The sequence below is a fragment of the Trichosurus vulpecula genome, chromosome 9 (genome assembly GCF_011100635.1).
Source record: "Trichosurus vulpecula isolate mTriVul1 chromosome 9, mTriVul1.pri, whole genome shotgun sequence".
Taxonomy (NCBI): Eukaryota; Metazoa; Chordata; class Mammalia; order Diprotodontia; family Phalangeridae; genus Trichosurus; species Trichosurus vulpecula.
Genome location: NC_050581.1, coordinates 201,254,382 through 201,273,045, shown reverse-complemented (window position 1 = coordinate 201,273,045; position 18,664 = coordinate 201,254,382). Strand labels below are relative to the sequence as shown.

At 44.1% G+C, this 18,664-nt stretch overlaps 1 protein-coding gene across 1 annotated transcript in view; it reads left to right on the top strand.

The window, feature by feature from the left end:
• Nucleotides 1–16,313: 16,313 nt before the first annotated feature.
• Nucleotides 16,314–18,664, top strand: part of GLI3 (GLI family zinc finger 3) — a 273,969-nt gene continuing 271,618 nt past the window's right edge. Inside the window, exon 1 of the mRNA XM_036738670.1 lies at nucleotides 16,314–16,437. Within this exon, the coding sequence (XP_036594565.1) occupies nucleotides 16,314–16,437 (124 nt within the window). The remainder of the gene's footprint in view (nucleotides 16,438–18,664) is intronic.

Below are 18,664 nucleotides of genomic sequence, written 5' to 3'. Positions count from 1 at the left end.
CCCGCCCAAGTTCGAGTCCCAAGACTCCCAGCAACTTAGCAAGCCAGCCAAAAGCCGGGAGATGTCTGCCCTCCTCCTCCTGCTCCTTCTCCTCCACCTCCTCCTCCTTCTGCTGCTGCCGCCTTTCTGCGCCCCCCCCCCCCCACTTCCTCCCTCCTTCCTTCCCTCCCGCGCAGTACCGGCCCGTTACAGCCCCAAAGACTCTCCAAGCTGACCTGGCTCTTCTGGCTACTATCGGTTCTTCCAGCCCCACTTGGGGCAAAGCTGCCAAACTTTCTCGGGCCGCCTGCCTGTCCTGCATTGTCGATGCCGAAGTAGTAACTTTGGTGCTCAGGAAAGCGGGCTGCCCTCGAGCGCAGGGCTGCCGGCTGCTCTGCCCTTCGGCCGCGGCTCTGGGCCACACATTTAATGCATACGGCCGGCGTGCCTGCCCCTCAGCCCAGACCTCACCGCAGAGGGGTCACGGGCCGGGCTTGGGGGTGGTAGGCGGATGGGTTTCGTGGGACTAAAAGAGTGGGTCAGATTTGCGGCGCGCCGCTGTTGCGTGGGGGGGGGGGGGGAGGGGGGCGGAGATCATCCCTGTTTTTTCCGACTGGAAGTTAGGGGTAGTTTTAGCTTGGCCCAACAGAGGGACCGAGTCCCTAGGCCGCCTCCTTTCCGAAAGCATGTTTTAGGGGCAAGCTGGGGGGGTGGGGCGGGGGGGGGCGTGGAAGAGGTTTAGATGTGAATCAGCCCAGGCAGGTATCAGGCTTATATGCTCATTGGAAGTAGGAGGGAGGCTTGAGTTAGAAGACAGTCAGCAGCGGCCGCAGGCCAGCTTTCCCTAGCAGTGCCCTGCCCGGCACAGGTGCTAGATAAATGTTTGCTCAACGGAATTGAATGGAACCCAGGGGTTGAGGATGAGGTCTTTTCAAAGCAACTCAGCAGCGAGAAGCTCTCCTTACTCCGGACCTTTCCTCTTCTTTGATCCCTCCCCAAATGTAGATTGTCTCTGCTTCTAGCAAGATGCCCAACAGAAAGAAGGAAAGCCCGCTATGCCCACGTGGGGAGGCGCCAGCAGCCCCTTCCTCTGTTGTCTTCTCCTTCTTCTGCCCTCAGTATCCTACCAATGACCCACAGCGTTCAATTCAACATGTGCTAGGCAGGTGGGCATATTGCGACGGTTGGGGGGGGGGGGCGGTGCAGCACTGGTAGTCCTCTTCCAGTGGAGAAGGGTAGCTTTATTTCCACAAAACATTTCCTCCTATATCATGGCCAACAGTTCCCATTTTCCTGCTGCCACTAGAGTCCCGAGTGACGGAGTGACTGTCTGATCGCCAACCCAAAGGGGAGGACTGAGCAATTCTCCTGGCCTGTCTGGCTGGGTATTTTGAAACCAATCTGTATGTATGATACCCTAGCCCACCCATCCACAAGAGCCTGAGTTAAGTTGTTAAAAGGGGAGAGGGTCTATTCCCCTTACCATACTAGTTCCTCTATTTGAACCTACATTCACTTTTCCAAAGCTTAGCACAATCACAGTTATTTTGAAATGGAGATGTGATTTCTCAGTTTATTTATTGTGAGAAATTTATTGTGGGCTAGTCAGAACATGGAGATAGAGAACTGACTAATGGAGATAATCTAGTTTTTCAAAGGGGTGCCTACTTGACTGAATTCAATTTGATGGGGGCTGGTGATCTGAGCTGATTTAAGTCTTTCAAAGAAAAAAAGCCAGATCAGTTCCCTTCTTGTTAATGTTTGTTTGTTTCATGTTTGAGTGAACTATTAACTGAAATCTGCAAGAATTGACCTAAAGTATTAATTCTGAGTATTTATGTAATTGCTTTATAATTTGGATAGGTGCCTTACTGATTGATTTCTGTAATTATTTCATTTAGGTCCTAAATTAAAAATTAATAATAGTCTGACAGTTTCTTAATTACACTTGTCAAGATTATTTTGAAGGAGGAAAGTGCTATGTGGTAGAGTCCTAGAAATCCCCTGAAAATCCAAGCCCTGCTCCCAGACCAGTTGCTGGAGGGCTCCATATTATGGGGCAGGGGCTGTAGCCCTGGAATGGGGAATGACTTTCACAATGTAAACAGTGTGAAACATGTGAAGGATTTGTTTATGGAAGGAAATATTGGTCTTAAGCTGCTGCACAGATCCTCTTTTTTTTTTCTGGGGGACTCCAGAAAATATCTACTAATGTGCAACTTAGGATGATCTTATCTGTCCAAAAGGAAGCAAATTTGTTTATGCTTGTGTGTTAAGTTGGATAGCAGGGTCCTGAGCAAAGCACCATTTCGGAGCCTGTGACTTGGATAGGGCAGCCGTTTTAGGATGCCCCAGCAAGCCCAATGAGCATCTGGTATGGACGGCAGTCTCACCCACAGATCTCTGTTTGAACACAAGTAGAATCACATTTTTAAAAAGTTGGCTTTAATGAAAATGGGTCCCTACTGGTACCTGATCCCCTTTACCTTGAAGGGCAGAACTGGCTTTCTGCAACAGTCAGACAGAGGTATATTCTATGTTCCTTCACCTGATGCATCTTTGACCCAGAGGGAAAGGAGGGAATTCGGTCACTGAACTGACTCTGCCTTGAAGTATTCCATAGCTCAGAGAAGGGAAGAGGGGGCTGTCATCATGTGGATGGACAGGCTGCAAAATGGGAGGCAGCCTTTGTTTCTGGCCCGGCAAAATCCACCTAATTACCTGGCTGATCTCAAAGCTTCCCCTCTTCCCCAGAATGGAGGTGAGGAAGGAAGGAAGGTAGAAAAGAGCTGGACCAAGGGCTTACATTTTTCCACCAAATAAGGTAGGCTGCTTACTGAGCCCAGATCCAGTTTTTGGAGGCTGGGGGTGGGGAGGTTATGAAAGGAAACCCTTGAATGAGCTTTTTGCCAGTATGAAGACAGTAATGCACTAAGAAAAAACAGACTCGAAGGAAGAGTGACTCAGTGAGTCGTGAAATCCTCAGGAAAACCTTCGTAATGGAATGTTAATGCTTTTAGACTATAGTAGATTATCTTAAAAGTCAGACTTTTCTTCTTACTGCAATTGTTGTAAATCCCTAGCTAAAGAATACTTTGAAGAAGGGCTTAGTTTTTGCTGGCATTCCTATTCCGGAGTCAGTCTGATTTGTTTTGGAAGGTTCGAGAAATTTTCTGCCAACTTAGATCATGTGAGACAATTAAAAAGCTAAAATGACTAGAGAAATGGAGTCCTTTCTTTAAAAAGCCCCCTCGGAACCCTGGTGGAGGTGGCCGTTTACTCCAGTGTCAGAAGATGCTACTCCCCCCTCCTGCTCTTGTCTGTCCTCCTCCCATTGGGAATCTGGTTTGTCTATTTTTTCAAAGGAAGTAAAGTGTGTTTGTTTTGGGGGGGGGGAGGGGAACAGAGTAAACCCAACCCGAGCTTGGGCCCCGCTGCAAACTTACTCTTCAAGTTCTTTCAGCTTGATTTTTCATCTTTCCTCTTATTTGCTAGCCCTGTGAAATAGAGCTGTAGACTGGGGCGGACTTTAAATGAAACTTCACACTTTGATGATTTTTTTTTAAACTTTGATATATTGACAGCAAAAGGAGCTGAGGAGCTTTCATATAGCGGGAGCAGTAACACCAAGCAGCAGTCAAATGTCTCTCCGCATTTGTGTTTAACTGCAGAAGAAAAACATGTCCATGGGCAGTCGAGGTTCTTATCAACTCTCTAATCCCAGATCCCAGCAAACCTTGAGGGCATGCCTCAGATCTCGCTCAAATCATGGGAGACGCTCACAGTTTGCAGATTAAATATGCTATGTGTTCCTGGCTCCAACAACGGGTTTTATGAGTTCACTAAGCTTCCTGTTTTAAGATCCTTTTCTGAAGTTTTTAGGAGCTGCTAAAGGCATTGCTGTCTGGAGTAAGTGGTACTGGTTCATTTAGAGACATTTTAGATATTGCGTTCTGTCTGTTAAACACACTCCACATTGTTATTTTCAAATAGCGGAGTTATATTGAGGCCGGCGGGGGTGGGGGTGGGGCGGGATTTAATTTTTTTTTTTTTTTTTGTGGGGAGGGGGTGTTTGTCAAGGCCTTTGATTACAAACTTCAGAGGACCTGTTTTTTTTTTTTTTATTACACTTTCGACTAGTCTCTTAAAATCTGCCTTTGGCTTTTCTTCTTTTCTCTTGAGATTTCAATGACACCTTTGGACTCAGAACCAGATTTTTTAACCATTGATTTGCCCACTTTCAGAACTCTTTTAAAACCCCACAGGAGTTCTTTGGCCAAAAATTGTGTCTTGGCGAGGCGGAGTTACAGCCCTTCCCATCTAGTGAATGAAAAAAAAATATCAGATTAGGAACTTTTAATTTTTTTCTTCCCCTTTCACAAATTCAGCCTCTCCTCCCACTCTCTTCTCCCTTTTGTCTGTCCCTTCTTTTCTACTTCTCTCCCTCCTTCTTCTTTCCTTCCTTCCCTTCCTCCCTCCTTCTTCTTCCCCTCCTTCCCTCCCGCCTTGGCCCCTGTATCTGCGCCTATACTTGTCTCACTGTAATGATGTTTATACGTTTTGCATAATAGTCTTAATTAAAAAGGAAAATACTTTGCATGGCATTGTCCAACCCCACGCCCGCCCAGATCCCCTGAGATCTGGAGCCAATTTGGTGCTTAAAGGTTATTCAATGAATGAAAGAGTGAAAGCCCATTTGTCAAGGTGCTGCCTGGTTTCAGTTCGTTTTCACTCCCCAAATTCATTGTCTGGGCAGCCCCGTCATTAGTCATCAGCGGGTTAGTGCTGCCTGCAGGCGAGGCTGCCCAGGACTTCTTCACACCATTACAGCTTGGAAAGTGTACTCTGTCGCCTGGGAGAATTACGGCTCCTGATTTCCGCTTGGCTAGGCTCGAGGTAAGTCCCCTCCCTACCTTCTAGCTGACTGTAATCCTCGCCTTCTTTTCAAGCTGCTTTCCGAAGAGATTTAGGAGGAAAGTTTCTTAAAGACTGTGTTGGCTTCACACTGTGCCTTTGTCACGGCATGCACACTTCATATAAATTGTACCTGCACCAAATTGGAACGGCCTGGGATGGATGGCCTAGAATAGCTAGCTAGGGAGGCCAGTGCACGCTCTCTCACTCTCTCTCTCTCTCTCTCTCTCTCTCTCTCTCTCTCTCTCTCCAGGGAGAAATCTTAAAGATAATAATTTTATTTTCTTGATACCTAAGAAAAAGTAATTTAACCACAAAATTAGGTGTACCAATGGGGTGGGTGATTGCATTTTTTGTAGCGTGATGAGCCCCATACAGCAGTGATACTGACTTCCTTAATAACTTTCAAATGTAGTGGGGAGCCATTTGACTTGCTCATTTTTAGAGATAATTTTTCAACTGTATTTTCTTTCTTGGAAAAGGTTGTAAGATACCAAATAAACCTCTTTTCATGAGTGCAGGGGAGAGAGAGAGAGAGAGAGAGAGAGAGAGAGAGAGAGAGAGAGAGAGAGAGAGAGAGAGAGATCTGCACCTCCAATCAGATCTGGAAGAGAGAGCTCAGACTCCAGGAATGTAGGAGCCCTCACATGCTGGGCCCATGCTAAGCTTCATTTTCTGTTTCCTTTTTCTATTTTGTTTTGGTTTGTTTAAATTTGGTTTGTGTAGTTTTGTAATTTTTTTTGTCCAAAAAAGAATTCAGTGTCTGGAGAATTGGCTGCATGTACAAGAATCCTGCAGGCAGCCCTGCAGCCTGCCTGAAGAATGAAGCCTTCATTAAATAAGATGTATGAATCCCTTAAAGGGAATAATCTGAACCCCAAGTTGTCACTGTCACTTCAGGACAATGTCTGCCATTCTGAGCTGTGTACATGAAATGAAATCCCAGCACTGAAGGTCGCAGCCAACCTGGGAGGCTTGTGAGGTCTCTGGGTGCTTGACAATTTAGATCTTGGAGTTTGCATGAATGGAGTTTTCTTTAGGCAGCTAAAGAATTCAGAGGTTGGACTGATTGAATTGAGCCGAAGGAGAATGAGGGGAATTTAAGTCCTTCCCCATTGCAGGGATGGGACAGCTTTAGGTGGTGCAGAGCTCCTCAGGAAAATTGCTAAAAGGGTGGATTTAGGGATGCAGGCAGGGAAAATGCTGAGTTTGAAAAAGAAATAAAAAAAATTGATCACACTTCAGGGCCATGATAAGATAGAAAATTAGGGTTAGGGTTGGATGGGGATATGGAGCTGATGTTTTGGAGCATCTTTGTAGCAACTGTGTAAAACTTATGGGGAGATCTCTGCTTGGTGGAGGAGTCTATCCCTTCCCCTCAAAGTTTAATGAAGAGAGAAACAGGATTCCAAGAATTGCAAGTGTCATCGCCATGAGGCCATTTGGTTTAGAAGAATTTGTCATTTGGATTTTTTTTTCAGAAATGTGATAGAAATGTATAATGCTTTTAAAAAAACACTTGTTCTATAGCTGAGGTCAGAACCTATGAAAGATGATGAGTTCCAGGTTAAACACTTTTTTTTTGAGATGCAGAATCAAGAGAAATATAGTCTTTAATGATCTTCACTTGATGATCTTCACTTATAGATTAATATATATAGTTTGTTGTCTGAGAGAACTTTCTGTTTGGGGCTGAAAGATAGACCATGAAAAACATCAAAGAAAAAGAAAATGCCAGCTTAACCCCTTGCCTAGGCTCTCCCTAAGATAGCCATTTCTGGCAGGAAGAATTAAAATTTTCAATTTTACTCTGGGATATAAGCAGAAACAAACTATAATGCCCTGAACTAAATATTTAGATGTTATGGGAAACCAATCTGTCCTGGAAGAGGAGGGCAAGCTAGCAATATGAGACAGGGGTCATACCCTTTCCTTAGATATGTCTGAGAGCAGAGGGGTCACATCCTTCCCCTTAGATAACTCTAATTGCTGCACCAGTGGCTGGTGGGGGGGGGGCGGGGTGCAGAGTGGCTGCTCCTGCCTTTATTTTTTCAAAAGCAGGTGACAGAAAAAAATCTAAATTTCATATTAAGAAGAAAGCCTTTCCAGTCTTTTAAGTGGGATAGTACTTAGTGTTTATTTCATATTTGGCAAATTCTCAAGAGATTGTAGGCAAATAAGTGGAAGGCTTAAAATGTTAAGTGTGGTTAACTTACTAAAGAAAACCTGTTACCTCAACCTAGAATCACATCCCCCCATCTTTTTCTCTCTTCCTCTGTCTGTCTCTCTGTCCCTTTCTCTCTGTCTCTCTCTTTCTGCCTCTGTCTGTCTCTATCTCTCTGTCTCTTTGTCTCTCTGTCTCTGTCTCTCTTTCTGACTTGGTTTCTCTGTTTCTGTCTCTGTCTCTGTCTCTCTGTCTCTGACTCTCTCTCTCTCTCTCTCTCACACACACACACCTCTTCAATGAAATCTACTGTCAGAAGGGTTATTAACTGGTACTCAGGAATGCAGTAACCTAAGGATCTTATATTGCAAGCTGTATTTTTTTCATTTTTGTCGTTGTATAACTAGTGCTCAGGGCCATATCTAACATACAGTAGGGGATTAATAAATGTATGTTGATTGGCTAGTGGACTCCTTTTTACTAGATGCTACCAAAGATGACTTGTAATACCTGGTCCTGACTACATTCTCGTTGACAGGAAGAAGTGTCAGACTTGCCCCTCTCTCCTTTGTGATGACAAAGTTATCATTTGCAAAAGTATAACAGCCATCACTGATCCTGTGATTACCAGAATGCCTCTCTGTGCCCACTTGTTTCATTACTGTAATTGCAAATCTTGGCCCATGTCTCTACCAGGGGACAAGATAAGGGAAAATTGGGCAGGTGGTCTGGACGTAAGGGGTCACTATGTCACAAAGAGCATACCTATGTGTCTACCTGAAGTCGAGTTCAGAAACTTGAAGTCAGGGAAACACTGATGAGTTTCTGGAAGTTAGGACAGACAGTACCATTTCCTGTACTTGTTTTGAATCTGTAAGCCCCTTGCAGGGAGAGAATTTGGTTCTTGTCTCAGCATCCCTGACTCCTGGCAAAATTCCTGGCATATAGTAGGCAGTTAATAAATGTCCGAATAGGAGTGTTTGAAGTGGGCAATATGGTGGCCTTCTGCATCTGTGCTTTTGTGCCCAATCTGCCCATCCCCGGCAAGAGTCAGCGGAGCTGTTTTGTAATTTGTGGCTTCTCTTTTCTGGAGGAGTTCTTTATTTAGAAATGGCATTTAAAGGGCTGGAGGAGGGCATCAATATTTCATTGAAATTTGTCCTGAACTGTTGCTCCAAAATGCACAACTTGAAGCAGTTCTTAATCTTGCAATCACGTCTGAAGCAAAGGGCAGTCCCATGCAAATACACAGGACAAGATTCCACCTCAGGGAAAACCTGGGCAGGGGGCGGGGCGGCGCGGCGGTGAGGGAATGGGGATTCTGAGTTCTGAAAAAAAATAACCTACTTCTTCGAGGGAGGAGGCATTCTCTTTCTAAACATCCTAGGAAGTATCAATAAATGCAGTTCTTTAGCACAAAGCATCTGTTCCACTCGATCAATGATTCCCTGGGCTGAATGGAACAATGGTGGATGAATTGGGAGTGAGCACCAGTGTTGCTACCATGAGCTCAGGACTCTGTCAAGAGCAAGGCTAATGATCATGGCTCATTGGGCTTTCTGTGGAGTTATTTTAAATCTTCAGTTACATTCAAAACAAAACATCATCAGAAGTTTAGCCTGATTTGAAGTGATTTAGAAACAAACCTTCTGGAGGAGTTGGAGTCTACAGCTCATGGGCTGCTTTGCTTCCTTCCAAGTAGCACCAGAAGTAGGTAGCCATGTATCAGGATCACAGATTTGGAGGTACAGGGGACTGTAGGGGCATCTAGACTGGCCCCTTCATTTTTAGAGGTGAGGAAACTCAGATCCATAGAAGTGAAGTGACAGTTCTATTTGAAGTTACAGGAAATGTCTAATGCTTTCCCTTTGTATGTGAGGACAATGAGGCACAGAGAGGTGGATGGACTTCCTCCAATCACACAGGTAGTAAGTAGCAGAGCCAGATCCTGGAATTTCACATCCAGCTTTCTTCCTAGCACATTAATAGACTTAGTCATTTGGGAAGGTTGGACTTAGAAACTCACTTAGGACCTTTTTTGAGGAACTATAGGGAAAGGATGGGTAAGCTGCACCCTCACCCCAAGGGTTGCCAACAGGTCTGGGTAGAAGTTACAGCTAAATGTGGGTGTTAGGAGTCCCTACTGCCTGTAGAAGTCCTTGCGTGCTCAGTGGATACAGTTTCCAGTTTTAGTTTGGAACCAGGCGATGCTAAAAGCCTGCGTCTTCCTAAATGAACCTTCGGAATTCACCTTGTCTAAATTTGTAAAAAACACTTCTGTACCCAGGAAGGCTCTCTTCTCAGTTTTACCGGGGATCTCCATGCACCCGAGAGCTCCTTATATCCCTGGATCTGTCCTAACAGCAGTGGGACCTGTTTCTTAGAATTGACTAAGGGCTCCAATCCCCTTGAGCAAGAGGACGTTTTCTGACAGGCCTTCTTGCCTCCCTGGGTGTTTCCAATTTGCTCACAGTTTGGCTGCTGGAGGTTTATTGTCTCTCTTGCTACCGTCTCCAGGAAGGGCAGAGAGTGCACTGCGTGGGGATCAAAGCCTGGCTACAGCACACTGCCTTCAGCCCCCAAATACCCAAAGTCATTTCGGAGAAATTAAGTGCTCCACGTTTGCTTGCCCACTGATTGGGGACCTTTGGATGCTGATGGCAATCAGGGTGAGCTTCCTCCCGCTGATGTAATGATGATGAATGCAGCGCCTCTGCGGCTGCAGACAGCTCTTCTCAGTGGATGCAAAGCACTTGTTAATGAATTGGATAGGAGGGCTTTGCCACATATGTAATAGAGCTAGGAATTAAAAAGAAAAGACAAGGGAAAAGCAAACTGGGGATTGGGGGCAGCAGAGAGGAGTGGTTCAGGTTGGATGGAAACAGCAGAGGCTGTACCCGAGCGATGAGCCCCAGTTTAGGGAGACAGCCCCGATGCGGGAGAGCTAAATGGGGAAGGTTTTCCTTGGTTGGCCCAGGCCAGTAAAAAAGAGTGGGGATCAAAGCAATGGGCACAAGGCCCATTGACTTTATCTTCTCCTAGATTTTGTGTGTGTGTATGTGTGTGTGTGTGTGTGTGTGTGTGTGTCCCCATTCTTTCCCTCTGAAATGACTTCCATTTTACCCTGTCTGTTTTGTACATACATGGTGGCTGTTTGCAAGTTGCCTCCTGAGTTAGACTGTGAGCTCCCTGAGAGAAGGGACCATCTTTTGCATTTTTGTGTCTGCAGAGGTCAGCATAGTGCCCAGCACATAGTAAGTACTAAAATGTTTGCTGGCTGAGTGGAGAGATGGGGCCGATTTCATAGGATCATAGAACTCGAGATGGAAAGGAGCTTGGAGGCCATCCAGTGCCACCCCATTGCTTCACGGATGAGGAAATCCATTCCTGAAGGTCAAACAGAGAGTTAACGGCAGACTCAGGATTTGTTCTCTGACTCCAAATACAAACCTTTTCCACTAGGTCAGACTTTCATGATCTCTATTGGCTACATACCACAGCTGACTTTGGTGGGGATCGCCTGCTCTCATCCCCTTAAGCACTCCCCCTTCTCTCCTCTGACCTTGCCCCCACCTTAATGCAGGCCATCATCATCCTGCATCTGGACTATTGCAATAGTTTTGGGGGCAAGGAGTGGGGAGAGGGGGAGGCAGGGGTCCGGTCTTGTCTGCCTTCAGTTTCTTCCCACTCCAATCTATCTTCCATTCAGCCACTAAACTGATTTTCCTAAAGCATAGGTCCAACCATGTGAAATCTCCCCCCTCTCCCCACCCCCACTCAGTAAACTCATGTGGCTCCCTATTGCTTCCAGGGCCAAACACAAAATTACCTGCTTGGCATTCAAAACCCTTCATACCTTAGCCTCTTCCTACCTTTCTAGTCTTCTTACACCTTACTCTCTTCCATGTACTCTTCAATCTAGATCTTGGCGTCCTGGCTGTTTCTCACACAAGACCCTCCATCTTTCAGCTCTGGGCATTTTCTCTGGCTGTTCTTCATGCCTGCAATGTTCCCCTTGCTCTGCTCTCACTCCTGATCTCCTTGGCTTCTGTTAAGTTTCAATTAAAATCTAATCTTCTATAGGAAGCTTTCCCCAAACCTTCTTAATTATAATACCTTCCCTCGGTAAACTATTTTTTGTTTGAGGCTCACTTTGTATAGATTTGTTATTTGTTTACATGTTGTCTCTATTATTAGATTCTAAACTCCTTGAGGGCAGAGATTGTCTTTTGACTCTTTTTTTTTTGTATCCTCTGCACTTAGTGCAGTTCCTGGTAAATAGTAGGCACTTAATTTTATTGATTGATTCATCCTTGGCCAGTGTTATCCATAAGCTTTGAAATATGTTTTAATATATAGGAAGCAGATGCAACCACTTATGATCATAAGGAGTAGAGATAAATGGATCATATCTGAAATGGGACTCTGGGGTGAAGGATGTCCTGGGTTTGGACTTTGTATGGCAGAAATGATGACAGCTTCAGGTGTGGAGGAATGGGAAAACGCCACAAATGTTTGGGAGGAGGGGGAAATGATGCTTAGTTCCCTTTCCCTTCGAATGTTTCAATGTCACTCTTGAATATTGGAAAGGTTTTCCTTGATTTAGTTGTCTCTCACCAGCCTTTGTAGCAAGGTGACAACCATCAGCCCTGGGATGACTAGGTCACTAAAAAGTCAAGGCCACCCCTGTAAAACTTGCAGATGATATTTCAGAACTGGACTTTGGGGTGGTAGTGATCAAGACTGGAGCAGAAAAATGGAAAATTGGGGAAGAAGAAAGAAAATTAAACTTCTTAGAGAAAAAAAAAACACTTTTTTCCACCTTGGGAAAACACCCATCTCTTTTCCTCCAAGAAAAACCTTACAAGAGAAACAACTGAAATCACTTCTTTATTCAAGAAAATAGTAGAGTTTCTGACTTCAGACTTAAATAGTTCTTATTTTTGAAAATTTTATCAAAGCCAATGGGGGAGGTCTGTTATAGGGGAATCACTTGAAGTAATAATTCTGATATATCTTGATTTTTCATTAGAGAGTTCCATATCAGGGTATTTAAATGGACAACTCTGAATTTTGCCACTCCACCCACTTTTTAAATTATTTATTTACACACACACACAGAGAGAAAGAGAGAGAGAGAGAAGAGAGGAGAGAGGAGAAAGGAGAGAAGAGAGAGGAGAAAGGAGAGAAGAGAGAGGAGAGTGGAGGGAGGGAGAGAGGGAGAGAGGAGAGAGCGGAGAGAGAGAGAGAGAGAGAGAGAGGGAGAGAGAGAGAGAGAGAGAGAGAGAGAGAGAGAGAGAGAGAGAGAGAGAGAGAGCTCATTCGTTTTTTTCTTGGTAAGCCCTAGCTTAACCTTAATGAAAGTAGGAATGAAAGAAGAGGCTAAAATTTGACCCTTCATACATGTCCATCCAGTGTTGGATGCAATGTGCTGTTGTGGGCATGATGAGCCTTTGAGGGACTGTATTGAGCTCCAAACTGAACTCTGCCTTGACCAGAGTGTGTCTTAGCCATTCTATTTCTGAGCAAAATTACCTTTAGGTGAATTAGCTGCTAAGGGATGGAATCTGAAATTGAGGTGAGCAAAACTATTGATGGCGATGTGGGGGAGAGATGAGAAGAGGTCACAAGGTGGAGGCTGGTGGCAAGTGATCATTTGAAAGCACAGTGTCGGGAAGCTCTCTCAGGAGCCTTATCTGAGATTTAAGTTGGACCTTTAAGACCTGAGTGATCAGTCCCTATTTTGGAGACTGTTGGAGTTTTTCTGTTTTTGTTGTTTTTTGCTTTTGTTTCAAGGGAGTGCTTTGTTTACGGAGAAACATAGGTTGAATAAGGGACCTTGGTTGCTGCTTGGGTCTATTTCTTGTTAGTTAGCTCCAACCTCTGAAGAAAAGGATTTTAGGTTCTCTGTATTCCTCAGAAAAATTTAAACAGGAGACTATTGGTAAACTTTATGCCCTGAAGAGTGAACTATGTTCAACCCACACATCATGGTGTGTGAATTTTTTAATAAGTTTTTTTTGTATTAACTGGTAAAAGAGAATTATCATAACCTTCCATTTATCCAAAATGTTGAGAATGGTCTGTGATGGTTCATCCAAATCTACTCAAAATACAAGAACATTTTAAAAAGGAAGTAATGCTGTATTAATCAAAGCAGCATCAACATTGATTTTAAAAGTCCTGCACAAGGTGTAGAATGATTTCTTATTCAATGTATGAACAGTGTGGTCCAGTGTAAAGAACCTTGGAGGGGGGAGGCATCATAGGACTTGAGTCTATTTCTAGGCTTTGCCACTTGTGACTTTGGACTGGTCACTTCAACTCAGTTTCCTTATATATAAAAGGTGTTGGTTGGACTTCCTGGCTTTTCAGGGCTCTTTCATCAGGGTTGTGAATGCCACTTTTATTTCTAGATCTGTGACCCTATAGAAGATTCACCTAATAATTAAAAAGTTGTAATGCATATTTTACTGATGCTAAATAATTTAAATTCAAATTTAGAAATATTTTAAAAAACCTGCTGTGTTTCATGCATGGTGCTATGTGACGCAAAAATGAAACAATACCTTCCCTTGAAGCTGTTATAGCCTAGTGACTGGCACACGATAGGGATTCAATGGATTGATATTTCTATTGGGGAAAACAATATATTCATAGACAATTAAACACAAAATACATACTAAGTAATTTCTAGGTGAAAGTCTTTAGCAATGGAAGTGGGAAAACAGGATGGGCTTCCTATAGAATGTGGCACTTGAACTGAGTTTTGGAGAAAGCTAGGAATTGGAGGAGGAGTAAGGTGAGAAGGAAGTATATTCCAGGCATGGGGCACAGCTTGGGAAATGGCATGGAGATGGGTGATACAATTCTATGTAAAAAGAGTGCCAACTAGGCTGATGCTTGGTATGCCTATAGATGCAGAACTCCTAGCAATAACTCCACTGTCCTCTCTGACCTGGGGTCCACTGCCCACAGGATGGAGAACACTAGACCAGAGCTGGGAAACAATAAGCATGGGTTCTGTAGGGGGAATATACTTCTCTCCAATTTTGTTTGTGCATCCTAACCCTTACATCACCACCGCAAAAGCAACCAAAATGAAATAGGGTGAGAATGAAAGGGATAGGGGCTTGAGGAAGGCAGCCTCGTTGCCCAGCAGGAACAGATCATAGGTTTCTTAAGCAAGAGATCCCATTGCATGCCATGGGCAATTGTCAACTTTCCTTGCAGAGTGGAAAGTGTGCTGTTCTAACACCTTTTGTTTGTTTTAAAAGTGTAACTCAAACAAATGGAAGTGTTTGCATGTTTTAGGAAAGCTTAGAAGACAAACGTGTGTGTGTGTGTGTGTGTGTGTGTGTGTCTGTGTGGTGAAATTAAGATGAATTGTATACTTTAAATATTTGGGTGGTGGGGAGCCAGAGGATCGATCAACAGGCTGGAATCTTGCCCTGGCTTCCGGGTTTTGCAGAGAATTTAAAAATGAGGAATTCTTGTGGTTTCAGAGAAACACCTACTATAAAATCTCCATTGGGCTTGGAATGTGTGTTCATGTGCCTTATTATAAAAATCAAACAAGATGGCTGGCAGCTTCTAATAAGAGGCTGCTCCAGTCTGAGGCTAATGACACCTGGAAAGTAAAATTGACATGGAGTCCATTCCTTTAATTGCTCAACAAGCATTGATGGAATGGTAGCTATATGCCAGACACTGTGCTAGGTGCTAGGGGTATGAAAAACAAAAAGGGAAACAGTGTCTGCCATCCTGGCACTCACACTCTCTGGGGAAAGTGAAGTGTACAAAAATAAGCAGATACAGAATAGACACCAAATAAACACAAGGAGATATGAGGGGATGGGATGCTGGTTTGCTGCTGGGGGTGGGAGCAGTATCTTAGAGTTGGTAAGGACCTTGGTGGCCATTAGTTCAAACTATAGCTGCTCTGATCTCAAATCAATCTATGATACTTTATTAAGTGTTTGAGATAACAACTCTTCTAGATTTGATAATAATACCCTACGTGTCTTTAAGTTTGGCAGGGAGGACAGGAAAGGGGGAAGGAACAGATGTGATTTCTTCACTGTAGAGTATGCCCTCTACCAATGAAGGCAGCGCCACCTCTGCTCTGCAGCTTCAACTCTTACAGAGTTCTCTGGGGGCCCTGATCACCATCATCATAGACACACGCATCATCGGCAAACATTTATTAAGTGCCTACTGTGTGCCAGTCATGCTACCAAGCACTGGGGAGTCAAAGAAAGGAACAGCATAGTTACTGTCTTTAAGCAGCTCACTTTCTAATGAGGGAGACAACATGCAAACACATATATGTAAATACATATATATATATATGCACACAGACACACATGATGTGTGTATGTATATGTGTGTATGTATGTATTCACACGTGCATGCAAAGGCACTCAAGTGGCAAAGTGGATAAAGCATCGGACCTGTAGTCAGTAAGACAAGCTCAAATCCAGCTGCAGACACTTACCTAGCTGTGTGACCCTGGGTGATTCACTTCCTTATCTGTAAAATTGGAATAATAGTAACAACTACCTCCTAGCATCATTGTGCAGATAAGATATCATAAAGTGTTTTGAAAACCTTAAAATGTTATGTAAATGCTAGCTATTATCTACCTACCTACCCTATCTGTCTATCTCTATCTGTCTGTCTGTCTATCTATCTATCTATCTATCTATCTTTGTAAATGGACAAGAAAAGTCCTCTTGCAGAAGATGGGATTTGAGCAGAGCATTGAACGATGCCAGGGAAGTGGAGAATGGAAATCACACATTCAGTATGGCTCAGAAGTGACATTAGAACTCAAGTCTTCCTTACTGCAACATTAAATTTCCATCCTGTATCCTGCTAACTTTCTGATGGTTGATAAAAAAATATTATTGACCAACACAATGCGAACCAAGCACAGGTGCTTGGGGCATTTTATTTGAGAGTCATTCATTGAGAAACTGTTATCTCCTCTAAGACTCTTTCATGGGAAAGTGGCTTTTAAGTCTGAATTCTGTGGATGATTGTTTCAGCTTTCCTTACTTTGCCGATGGGGACAGAGCTTTCCTTACTCCCTCAAAGTCCCAGATTTGTGCTAGGTGTCTCCTAATTCAGCCCCTCCTCAGGGTCATAGTGGGGCAGTCTTGGCAACCTGCTCGGTTGGAAATAGGAGCTGATCAAGTCCTCATTGACTTTAGGTATCATTCCTTGGAGAGAGCTGAAGGAATGAGAAGCCATCATGGAGGCCCAGTCCCACAGTGCCACGACCAGTGAGAAGAAGAAAGTAGAGACTCCCGTCGCCAAGTGCCCCACACGGGCAGACGTCAGTGAGAAAGCAGCAGCGTCAAGCACCACATCCAATGGTGAGTGCCCATGGGCTGCCAGCATCATCGAGACTGGCAAAGGTCCCAGTGAACTGCCCCTCTGCACCTGAATCTCTGTTCCTTCTGTGGAGAAAGGAAGCGAAGCAGAGTGGGGGCCAAGGAGAGGGGGAGGGTTCGATAATTCTTGTTTTGACATCAGATGCACACTTGTTCTTCTCAGCTTTCTAATTGGAGATAGAAATGTGAGAGGTTACTTCTTATAGCAAGTTCCTGCTTTGGCATTTGGGAATCATCCTGATTAGTCTGGCAAGAGATCAAAATATTTAGCATTTTACTATTGAAATCTCTCACACTCATCAGAATAGTGAGTTTTTACAAAAGATACAAACGTTGCCTTGTCACAAAGTTGTTGGCAAGATTTTTTTCCCCAATAAAGTCAGCCACTGTAGAGGAAACCTAGCAGTGCCTGCTTATTTCCTCGCTCTCAGGCTAACAGGGCAACGACTGTCCTGAGGAGTTTATTTTGGAAGTCTTACATATGCAGATTTTCATTTCGGGTTTGGGGGGATTTTGTGAATCTCCTCAACTGTCCCTGGAAAGTCATGTCTTCCACAATTCCTAAGTGCTGGCTTTCAATGTTTCAATTAAACTTTCAAAAGAAGTCAGTGACTTAAGCCAGAGCATTGGTCATTGGAAATAAATTCCTGAAGTCTTTTAGATAAACATTATGGTGATCATGTGTGATTGAATCCCAGGACTTCCCTAGCCTCTTTTGTCTGGAGAGGGAGTTTGGTTTTCCGGGATTTTAAAAGGAATATCTTCATGCCCCTCCCCCCACCTCGATGCAGGTTAGAATATGTCTTCTTAGCAGAGAAGATGAATCAGGGAATCCTAAGGTTAGAGGAGTGGAGTGGGAAGGGGCCACCAAGTCTGACATATTCATTTTATAGATAAGGAAACTGAGGCCCAAAGAAGTTAATTGACTTACCCGCGATTACACAAGTGTCAGAATTAAGATTTGAACCCAGGTTCTCTACCTCCAGAGTAAGGGCTCTTCCCACGTGCCAATGCCCTCCATTTTGCAAAATTGATGTTTTTCCTGGCTTAGGAACAGAGAGGGAGAGTAGGGTATATTTGCATTCCCTTTAGGTCTTAGGTCACTTCTCACCACCCTTTGTCTCTGTCTCTCCTCCCCTCCCCCCTCCTCCTCTCTCTCTCCTCCCTTCTCCATTCTTTCCTTCTCTCTTTCCCTCTCCTCTCTCTTTCTCTCCCCCTCCCTCTCTATTTCTTTATCTCTGCCTCTCTGTCTGTCTCTGTCTGTCTGTCTCTGCTCTCTCTGTCTTTCTGTCTCTCCTTCCCAGTATCTTATGCTTTATTTATTACCATTCAGAGGTCATGGAGAGTAATGGTCAGATAGTCAGCCTTGAAGTAAGGAAGACTCAGGTTCAAGTTTCACTTCTACTACATGTGGTCTTTGTGATGCTAGACAAGTCACTTCACTTGTCACTGTCAATAAGCTGCTGAGCAGCACTACTCTGGAGGGCCAGAGGCATTGTCCTCCCCTGGAGTTCCTGACCTTGATGAAATCCCGAGTCTGGACCAAAACAAAGTGGTCAGAATTTTGTAGGTCCATTCAAGGTTGGTGAGTAAGTTAGAGTCTCTCTGAGAAAAGGTATTCCCACAGTGCAATAGGTAAAGCCTGGAGGAGCCTGAAGATCTTGTTAAGACTAACTATGTGATCTGAGTTGTGCCATCAACTCTGTTTCTCATAAGACCAGATTACCTCCCCTACCATCCACTTGTTTGTGTTTCTCTAAAGGGAGCCTTTTTAATCTCTACCTGGTTCTCTGTTTGGATGAGCCTGCAGAAGTGGATTTGTTTACTGTGGCATGTGGGTAGGTGGGCATGGGTGGCTTGTTAAGCTCATTGGATAATGACTCAGGTTTGGAGGTGATACTTTGAAAATTATTTGCCTTTATGCCACTTACAATGATTTTAATATTTTTCTTTGCTTATATGGAGAGAGAAAGAGAGAGAGAGAGAGAGACAGAGACAGAGAGAGAGAGAGAGAGAGAGACAGAGACAGAGAGACAGAGACAGAGAGACAGAGACTGAGACAGACAGACACACAGACTGACAGGCACAGACACAGAGAAAAAAAAGACAGGAAGACAAGCAAATAGTAGCAGAATAGTATGGCAAATAGATTCCAGAAGCTTGGAATCAGGAAGGTGAGGGTCCAACTTCAGTCTCTAAGAGTCCTTAG